Below are 10,965 nucleotides of genomic sequence, written 5' to 3'. Positions count from 1 at the left end.
TGCAGTTTAGTCTAACTAAAATCACAATTTCTGTCTTCTTCCGCATTGAAACGGAGAGAGAGATATCGAGAGAGATATTGTATTAACTTTCACATTCCCGATGCAGAAACATCGTTTCTGGGCTATTCACTTTATCTCCTCTGAGTTTCTTTGCAATTGTTTTGAATATATTTTCTCCAACAAAGACTTAGAATTTATATAATCCTTAACGCCTTGTTCCTGAGTTCTACTTACAGAGAAAAATGGGAGGATACAGAGGGAAAGTGAGGGGTGGCGAAGGAAAACTGTGATCTCGAGTTTCATTAATGGAAGGAAAGTGAGGGGAGGGGAAGGATTTTGGAGCCATATTTTCCTTCCAAATTGGACGGATTTGAGAAGAAAGTAAGGGGAAGGAAAATTTCAAGTTTTATTTTTTTTTTCCTCCTACCTCGGAGACATAAAAGTTAAAATTTTCCATTCATTTCCTGGAACACAGAAAAACTGGCAACACATAATAATTAATATTTTCTTTCACCTTCCTTAAAATTTTCCTTCCATGTCCTTTATTCCTTTAATAATAATGAATTTGCGAAAAAAACTCGGGAACAAGGCGTAAGTGGTGTCTTCTTCTACTTCATCAATGGCGTCTTATTCTACTTCATCCATTTACAAGAGTTTCAAGTATGATGTGTTTTTGAGTTTTAGAGGTGAAGACACTCGTACAAATTTCGTTGATCATCTTTATTATGCTCTTCAGCAGAAAAGCATTCACACTTACAAGGATGATGACAGAATCAGAAAGGGCAAAAGGATCTGTGATGAGCTCATCAGATCCATTGGAGACTCAAAACTCTACATCATTGTTTTCTCGAAGAACTATGCCTCTTCTTCTTGGTGCTTGGATGAGCTTGTGAAGATCATGGAATGTCACAAGACCAACGAGCATACCGCCTATCCTGTTTTCTATGATGTGGAACCATCGGAAGTCCGCAAACAAAGAGGGGCAGTTGAAAAAGCCTTTGCCAAGCATGAAAATGAAGAGGCTGCAGAGAAATGGAGGGATGCTCTGAAAGAAGCAGCGGATCTGGCTGGGTGGGAGTTGAAGAACACTGCCGATAGGTAATCACTTCATCATCATATTTTTTTTTTGCGTTATTGTTTTGATTGTGGTCGATTTTATCAAGTTTAACACATTATACAAGCACCATTAATATCCAATTTCTTAGAATTCCGGCTCGAAACAACTAAATAGTTGCTAATCATTATTATTTCAATTCAGCTACCTTCCAATTTCAGTATTTTCTTAATTTCACGAGAAATAGGTGTCGGAGAGCGTTTTGTTTAATTCAAACCCTAAGCGAAAAAACATTGTGAAGTTATTTATTAGAATATTCTTTTATTGGGTTTTATTTATTTATTTATTGGTAATCTGAGTTTATCCTTGATGTAAAGGGCTTGGAAATGGCTTCTCATGTTGTATTGTCAAATTCTATGTTATTACATTATTATATTTGTAGGTTGGATCTGAAAGTAAGCTAGTTAAATCTTTTTTTAAAATACAGGCATGAAGCTAAGTTCATCCAAAAAGTTGTTGGAGAAATTTCACTAGAGTTAAGATCCATTGATTTCAGCTTTGATGAAAAGTTAGTAGGCATGGAGACCCGGGTCTATGATGTGTTATCATCTCTAAGAACTAGTTTAAATGATGTTCGCATGATCGGGATTAAGGGAATGGGAGGTGGTGGGAAGACAACTTTAGCCAGGGCTGTTTTTGATCAAATATCCTTTCAATTCGAAGGTAAAAGCTTCGTTGAGAATGTTAGGGAAGTTTCAAAAGCTTCTTTGTCCGGTTTGAAGTCGTTACAAAACCAAATTCTTTCTGATGTCTTCAATGATCAGAGCATCTCTGTTAGTAGTGTTTATGACGGAAAAAACATGATGAAGAGGAGGATGGGTGGTAAAAAGGTTCTTCTTGTTCTAGATGATGTGGATCATATAGAGCAGCTTGAGGCCTTAGCGGGTGAGACAAATTGGTTTAAACCAGGAAGCAGAATTATCATTACAACAAGAGATGAGCAAGTACTCGTAGCACATGGAGTGAAGTCGATTCATAACGTCAAGTTGCTATCTGATAATGAAGCAATTTGCCTCTTCAATAGGTATGCATTTGTGAGAGAGACTCCAGATCTAACGTACAAAGAGCTATCACGACAAGTTGTACATTATGCTGCTGGTCTTCCCTTAACGATTAGAGTTTTAGGTTCGTTTCTTTGTGGTAAAAATGAGCTTGAATGGACAGATGCCCTAAAAAGATTAAAAACAATCCCCTTAATGGAAACTCTGAAAAAATTAGAATTAAGCTATACCAGTCTAGAGGAGGATTACAAAGAGATTTTCCTGGATGTTGCATGCATATTAAAAGGATGGTCGAAAGCCTTAGCAATTGAAGCACTTGAAAGCTGTGGATTTCATGCTAGAAATGGTTTAAGAGTTCTTGAGCAAAAATCTCTCATAACTGTTAATCATAATGGGTATCTGGGCATGCATGACCATATTGAAGAAATGGGCAAGAATATTATTCGTCGTTCGCACCCGGATAAGCCTCATAAACATAGTCGATTGTGGATTGATGAGGAAATTGAAGACATATTGGCTAATGACTTGGTATGGATCAAGTTTATTTCTAAAACATATTTTTATTTACTATGTCACAAGTTAATGGTCACTTTTTGATTAATTACAGGGTACCGAAGCAATAAGATATATCCGATTCTACGCGTGTAAACTCAGTCCTGAAATTGTGATGAAAGGACTTCAAAATATGAAGGAACTTAGTTTACTTGATGTATCTGTGGGTTCTCTTGATGCACGTAAAAGCGATTATTTTTTTCGATACTGGAAATCTAATAAATTTCCAAATGCTTTGCGATATCTGTGTTGGAACTATTACCCTTTTAGGTCATTACCCATGACATTTCATGCAGATAATCTTGTTTCACTTTACATGACTAACAGCAGAATTGTACAACTCTGGGAAGGGGGAGAAAGAAAGGTAGAATTTTGGTTGATTGATTCTTTTGTGCCACTCATTTGAATGCTATACATTCGTTGCGTTGATATAACACTAATACAGTAATACTCATCTTGTTTTTTTTTCTTTGCTTATGTTAGGTTCTAAAGAAGCTCAAATTCCTTGATCTCAGTTATTCAATGTTGAGGACCCTTGATCTTGGGCTTACTCCAAATATTGAGACGTTGAATCTTAAAGGATGTGGTGATTTGGAAGAAGTGCACATGATTGGTGGATGTTTAAAGCTCATTACTATCGACCTCAGTTTTTCAACCTTGACAACCCTTGACCTTGGGTTGGTTCCCAATATTGAGCTATTAGATCTTAGAAATTGTTCAGGTCTGATAGAACTTCACATGCCCAGTAGATCTCTAAATTTGAAATCCACCAAACTCAAAAATTCAAAGTTGAGGACCCTTGACATTGGGCTGAGTCCTAATCTCGAGCATTTAGATCTTACAAATTGTTTGGATTTGGAGGAAATTCACTTGGCAAATGGGTGTCAAAAGCTCACATCCCTTGATATTATGTCTTCAAAATTGAGGAATGTTGACATTGGGCTGACTCCAAATCTTGAGAGGTTAGATCTTAAAAATTGTTACAATTTGGTAGAACTGAACATGGCTGATGATTCTCTAAAGAAACTCGTCTACTTAGGCTTAAGTGGTTGTTTGAGGTTCAGATCTTTTATTTTTCACATAGAGGATCATGCTTCTCATACTGAGGAGAATACTTCTTGTGCTGAGGAAGATGCTTCTTGTGCTGAGGATGAATCGCTTGAGATTGGTCCTCTAGCCGAGTTACATCTAACTGCAATTTCCGTACATGGATGCCCATTTCACCCTGAAAGCAACCTACCAAAGCTGCAGTTTACATGTTTATATGAAGAAGATACACTGTTATTTACTAGAAATCTTGAGAAGCTTATTTCTATAGGTCTGTGTGTTTGCACAAACCTTGATACGTTTTCAAAAAGCATTTGCGGGTTACAACGCTTAAGAAAGCTCAAACTAGAAGGCGACATATTAGAGGTCCCCAAGAATCTTGACCAACTAGAATGTCTAGAGGAGCTAGATTTGTCAAATACAAAGATTAAACATCTTCCCGATAACATTTGTATGTTGAAACATCTGAGATCTCTCAAACTTAGATCATGTCGGCTTCTTGAGAAGTTACCCAAGGATCTTGGCCGATTAGAATGTTTGGAGGAGCTAACTTTAACATGTGGAATAATTAAAGACCTTCCGGATAGCATTTGTTTGTTGAAACATTTGGAATCTCTTGAACTTTATGATTGTTCATGTCTTGAGAAGTTACCCAAGGACATTGGCCGATTAGAATGCTTGAAGAAGCTAACTGTGTCATCTGCACAGATTAAAGATCTTCCTGATAGCATTTGTATGTTGAATAAATTGGAATCTCTCGAACTTAGTTATTGTTGGTTGCTTACGAAGCTACCTGAGGATCTTGGCCGATTAGAATGTTTAGAGAATCTAAGCCTAAAAGGTTGTAAGTTTTTACGAGATATCCCAAACATCATACGTAAGATGAAAGGTCTAAAAAATCTCAATCTTTGTAATTGTATTCAAGTTAAGACATTGCCTGAGGAACTTGGGGATCGACAATGTTTAGAACAGTTAGATATAGAAGGTACATGCATAAGACATCTTCCACAGAGCATGTTTTTGTTGAAAGGTCTGATTATTTATGGGTCCAGAAGGGTACTTCAGTCATGTGGTTTTACATCTGAGATTCAAACCTCGGAATACGGTATGTTTTGCTATGTAAAGGTGTGAATAAGTCACAAAGAACCATTTATATATAACAGGTACTTTTTCCATTTTCTCTTATCGTCTAACTTTGGTTTTGAATTTTTTAATTTATATATGACAATAGTTAATTTTCTGCCAGTTTTTATTAGAAGAAAATACAAGTACTGTAAATAGAATTGATAGAGGAAATTGTAATAGAGTAGAATGAAATGAATGAAGATGAATGAAATGATCTGATGTATTGATAGAATCGAAAGATGAAGGTTCCACAATCATAAGATTCACTGAACAAAATCTCAGGAGCCAATTACAATGCAAAGAAATTACTTGATCCTTCTAACAGAATTATTCCCTCTATTTATTAGCTTCTCTCCTTTGAACAGACTTTTAGCCACTTTCCCTTTCTGCCCTTGTGTTGTTTTCCTTTTCTGCCCCTTTGTCCTTCCTTGAGGTTATCATATGTGCATCCCCATTTGTATCGCCATCATGCATTTTCTTCTTCATTCGTAAACCAAATTATCCTTTTTGGAGAATACCAGGAAAAATACTATGGTGTCTTCTCAAGAATTGTATATACTGAAAAGTTGTAAGAAAAATGTGATGAGTTGCTGTCTTCTGCTAATCATATACTTAATTAGGAGTGCCCAACATGTTGTACAAGAAATAGCAACATAGTTTCAGTCATTTGGTTCGTATAGCATCATACTTTCATTTCCTCCTACTAAAACAATGTATTTTGAATAATCTACCCACTTGTAGCAATATCATCCAAAATTCCAAATACAAATCAAATTTCATTGCTATAGGTGGGTAGATTTTTCAAAGGATAACATGTTAATAATAATAATAATAATAATAATAATAATATCTGAAAATACAGTGATATAATTGGTAGCTTTTTTAAAGTACAATGCCTTAATAATAAATAAAATTTGAAAGTATAACGGTGTAGCAGAATGAAAATAAAGTAGGATGTTGTAATAAACAAATTGATGGAAGTACGTTGCTATATCATTCATTTAGCCCTTCTGATTTTCGAAGATCACCCAGCAATAGCAATTTTTGGGCTTGAATCCCCTTCATCTTCTGAATCAAAAAAACATCAATGGTGCTGTTTTGCCTTCTCTCTCAATGCATTTTGTTTAATACTTTTTTTTTTCTTCCCGTTTTGTGGCTTTTAAGGCAGAGAAGATGGGCAAAGGTAGATTACAATGTTGTCTGGAAAACAAGTTGGTGTGCAAAATGTTGTCAAGATCTTATATACTAGTTAAATAATATTGAATACATTAGTAGGGTTTGTATTAGCGTCCAATTTTAAATTGGACTAAATGCAAGAAATAAAAATGTACTATCATTTTTTGTTTATTATAATTTATAGTATCCTATTTTCATTTTTTTCTATTACAAGATCATATGTTCAATATTTTTCTTATTCAGGCATTACCTCCCTAGTTATTGCATTGTACTTTTTTTTATCTTATTAGGATATCATACTTTAAATTTTAACCCGATTATAATGGTGAAAATTTCTTTGTATATGGATGACATGTATAAACAGGGTAGATTTTCCAAAGTAGAAAGTTGTAATAGGAAAAATTAAAGTAGGATGCTATAATAAACAATTCTATGAAAGTGCCTTGCTATTTCTTGCACTTATCCCTTAAAAATTGGTGGAAAAAAACCTACCAAAAAGGTGGAACCCTAAAAAGCTCCTCCATTCATGTCCTGTGTAACATAACATTGTAATAATCAAAGTTTATTGTATTTAATAGGAACCAAACAAACATCCTTCCCCAACATTATAAAGTATACAAGTATATTAACATGGTACATAATAACTTTGTATTTAAAATGAACCACAACATTCGTGGGCTAAGTGAAATAAATAGCAATGTACTTTCATAAACAGATCAATGGAATTACATTGTTATTTCTTGGATTTAATCGAAATTTTTGCATTATAACATTGTACTTACATTTCTTTTTATAACAACATTGTACTTTCAATTTTTTTTCTTGTTAAGGCATTGATTGTACTTCAAAAAGTTATACCCAACTGTAGTATTGATTATTCTACTTTTTTTTTTAATTTTTTTTAATTTTTTTTAATTTTTTTAATTTTTTGTTTTTTTATTTTTATTTATTTATTTATTTTTCTTATTATAACAATGAACCTCAAGGTTCACCTTGGAAATTGGCCATCACTTCTCAATCATGCTCAAGACTTATATAGTTTAAGTTTAAATGAAATCATTTTTTTTTTTTGAAACGGCAAACTAACTAATCTACTCCTAAATAACAACCTATGTCTCCATAGAGACTTGAACTCCTGACCTCTCATATGAAAATGTCACTTCATATCGCTAGGCCATTAGCCCATATGGTTAATCATTCTCTTCTTAAACCCTTCTGAAATGTGTAAATAAAGAAGCCCAAGAACATAGTTTACTACTTCGGCGAAATCCCTCTTGGTATCATAGTGTAAACTGTAAAGGCCTTCTATTGGTAGTAAATCTGTTATAAATATGCCATTGGAAATTAATTTAACAAATTTCGAAAATAGTGTTAGTTTGACATTTTTAGCCATAATACGTTGTAGATTTTTAATTTAGTAGTTTTTGGTTATTTATTACATTGAACGCCTAGGAGTCGAATGGAATCTCCAAATTATGAAGAAACCAATGACAAATATAAATCTAATCAAGTAAGGACAATTTGAGAATAATATCAAAATTATTTGAGATTACATATTTTGATTTGACATTGTGGTTTGTTTAGGAAAATTCATGTATATATTAAGCGAAGATGTTGATCAACTAGGAATTGCAACAATATTTGTTTATCGTTAAAAGCTTAGAAAATTAACTAAGTAATTTTTATATTGGTGTAAGGGATCCAAAATTTATGCAAACCTTGAACTTGATAAATGATTGGGATTACCTTTACTTACCTCCTAATTACTATTTATTTTCAGTTTACACCCTTTTAACTTTTTACGCATTTACTTTTTTATTGAAAACTTTTAACCATCTTTTTTATATAAATCTAGTTTTGAACATTTTTTAAATACATCATTTGACCTGTAAAATTTTGCTACCAATTCAAATAGACTGTTGGTTTTTTTGGTTCCAAAATACGTATTGGAGATTTTATTTGTATCGTACTTACCATCCTGCTCACATCTAAGTATAAATTTAGACATGTAACCATTTTTTGATTTCGATCTTTTAAGAGCATACGGTATGGGTACCAACAACGGCGTTTTTGCCTATGTGGCATATCCATAACATGGTCATAACACCATGAACACCATTTCCCCCTTGCTGTTATGGCACATCTCGTTTGCGTTATGATATTTTGCAACGGGGAAACAAACCAATCAAATCCTTTTTCTTTCTCTCTTTCCCTTTCTCTCTCTACTTCTTAACATGTTATAGCATGGGGAACACCATTTCTCCCTTGGTGTTATGGTGACGTTATGGATGAGGTGGCATATGACTTAAGTCTTATAACGCGAACCATACCCAATACTCTAATAGGAATGAAAACCCCATGAGAAGGTGAAAAGTTATGCACTCATTCCATCAATTCTACCCTGACTCAAAAGACCTAAAAAATATTTTTGATAATAATCATATTTGTCAACTTGAAATAATACAAACGTAAAGCATAAAAATTATCATTTACCTTATCCGTGTGTGTCAATACCCACCATCTTTGATTATTGATTATTTATAAGACAAAATTGCAAGAATCCTCCATGTGGTTATATCGAAATTGACACTTTGGGCCAAACAAGTTTGGACTAGCACTCATGATCCAAAGATTTTCATTTTCTTGCCACTTTGGTCCAATTTACTTTAAATTTCTTAGTAATGACGATTTTGCCCTTAGTTTTTGCTTTTTCAGTTTTTTTATTTATTTAAATACTTTTAAAATTAAAAGAAAAATAAAAACGAAAATACTCTCTCTCTCTCACACACACACTTACTCATATGAACACCATCGTTTTTCTGGCGAATATAAACAACACCCTCACCACCGAAAATCCTTTGAAAACCCTCATTTTTCTGGAGAATATAAACAACACCACCACCACCTCTGAGGTTATCGAGATACAGACGAAGACGATGATGTACTAAAGAATACAAAAGGCGGCGACAACATGAAAACCCATATCGACGACGTTGGAGTGGTCCGATCTGAAACGACTTCGTCTGAACGACTTCATCTCCTTCACCATCTTCATCTTCATCTAGTTCCTTCTCCGGCTAGTCTCATATCCCTAAGATCCAATGACTAGTTAGGGGTTTTCAGATCTGACGAGTTAGAATTTCTAGACTAACGAGTTAGGGTTTCACCTCCATTCTCTTCTTCTTCATAGAAAACCCTAATCCATATGAGATAAGGTGACGGTGCTAGGGTTTCGGAGGTTGGTGATGATTTTTGTCGAAAATAGAGGTTATAGAGATGGTTTTTGGTGGATAAGACGAACCAAGAAGGAGATAAGATGTTCTATAATGGTGGGAATCGATTAGGGTTTGCTGTAGGTGATAGCGGATTTCAAATCTGTCGGAGGTTGGTGGTGGCAGAGACGATGGGGGCTGATGGTGGGGATGAAGGCGGTGGTGGAACCAGATGAAGATGCTTCGCAGCTTTCTTGACATTGTCACTTTAGCTTTTAAAAATCTTCTAATGCAAACTTCATTACAAAATTTCACCTGAAAATATAGATTAATGAGTATCAAAATCGATTGACAACAAAATAGAAATCTACACACGCAAATGTATAGAACTAGATGAAGATGGTGAAGGGATGAGCTAGGTTGAGAGAGAGTGAAAGAGAGAGAGTGAGAGAGAGAGAGAAAGAGAAAGAGGTTTTTTTCTTAATTTTTCTTTTAATTATTAAACTATATAAATACATAAATAACTGAAAAAGCAAAACCAAGGGCAAAATCGTCATTACAAAAAAGTTTAAAGTAAATTGGATTAAAGTGGCAAAAAATTAAAAACCTTTGGACCATGAGTGCTAGTCCAAACCTGTTTGGCCCAAAATGACAATTTCAACCTAACCACATGGACTATTCTTACAATTTTGTCTATTTATAATGAAAGCGAATGGAAATTTATAATACAACTTATATAATTTAATACTCGATAAATTAATAACCTCAATAAAATTAATAATTTGTCCGGTTCTAACTTGGGACCGGTACAAAATTGGATCCCAATCGATAAAATAATAAAATAATATTTTTTTTTGAAATCTGAATTTAAATATATTGGTCCCAGCGAAACTATAAATTAATAATTACTAAAATATTCCAAAATTCTAGAATTGTCTAGTAAAAAAAGATGAATCTTAGTTTAAAAGCCATAGTTGATGTGATTTTAAAATTTATCATTAGACATTTTATATGATCAATCTAGATCTATGTACATTTAACTTGACAAGTTCATTAATCCGTGAATGTACATGAGAATTTTGAAGGTCATTGTTTCTATTTTATTCAAATTGATAAAGTGAATGGACATGAAAATTTTGAAGGTCCATGCATTAATTAGAGAGTTTCTTATGAATATAAGCCAACTCTTTGAACTAATAATTTATTAATTTATCGATATAATAATATCTTGCTAAATTAATAAAATATCTCAATTCCAATATTATTAATTTATAGAGGTTTTACCGTAGAAGTTATGAATAAGAATTTATAAAAAGTATTCTCCAAATTATTAAGATTTCATTTATTATTCTACAAATTATTAAAATTTGATATATTATTATCTAAATTAGAAAGAGTTGGTGTATTATTCTCTAAATTATTAAGAGTTGATGTATTATTCTCTAAATTATTAAGAGTTGATATATTATTTTCTGTACAAAAATATTATAAAAGTGTATAAATTTAAACAAATCTATAAATTTTGTAATATTTAGAATTGTTATAAATTTATAATTTTTTAATTTGTTATAAAAATTATATAAAACTATTAAAAATTAAAAGTTAAGGTTTGAAAATGAAAATAGAGTGTACATATAGTAATTTTGTGGGTCCACAAATTCTTTTTTAAAATAGGAGAGGTAAATGAAGGACAAATTTGCAAAAATGGTTCCTGTGGTTGGCAAAATTCTGTAGTTTT

General features: G+C 33.0%; 1 protein-coding gene across 2 annotated transcripts; it reads left to right on the top strand.

The window, feature by feature from the left end:
- The first annotated feature begins 579 nt into the window (after positions 1-579).
- Positions 580-6,829, top strand: LOC111916146 (disease resistance protein RUN1). 2 transcript variants are annotated; one of them, XM_023911780.3, is made up of 5 exons: positions 580-1,098; positions 1,542-2,643; positions 2,723-3,031; positions 3,151-4,877; positions 6,004-6,829. In XM_023911780.3, exons 1-4 carry the CDS (start codon positions 620-622, stop codon positions 4,843-4,845), a joined length of 3,585 nt encoding a protein of 1,194 aa, XP_023767548.1. In that variant the 5' UTR covers positions 580-619; the 3' UTR covers positions 4,846-4,877; positions 6,004-6,829. The 2 variants fall into 2 exon arrangements, with proteins under 2 accessions (XP_023767548.1, XP_023767547.1); XM_023911779.3 differs by having other exon boundaries at positions 3,151-6,829.
- The last annotated feature ends 4,136 nt before the right edge of the window (positions 6,830-10,965 follow it).

Source organism: Lactuca sativa, chromosome 5 (assembly GCF_002870075.4).
Source record: "Lactuca sativa cultivar Salinas chromosome 5, Lsat_Salinas_v11, whole genome shotgun sequence".
NCBI classification, from domain to species: domain Eukaryota; kingdom Viridiplantae; phylum Streptophyta; class Magnoliopsida; order Asterales; family Asteraceae; genus Lactuca; species Lactuca sativa.
This window is presented reverse-complemented; position numbering and strand designations above follow the sequence as displayed.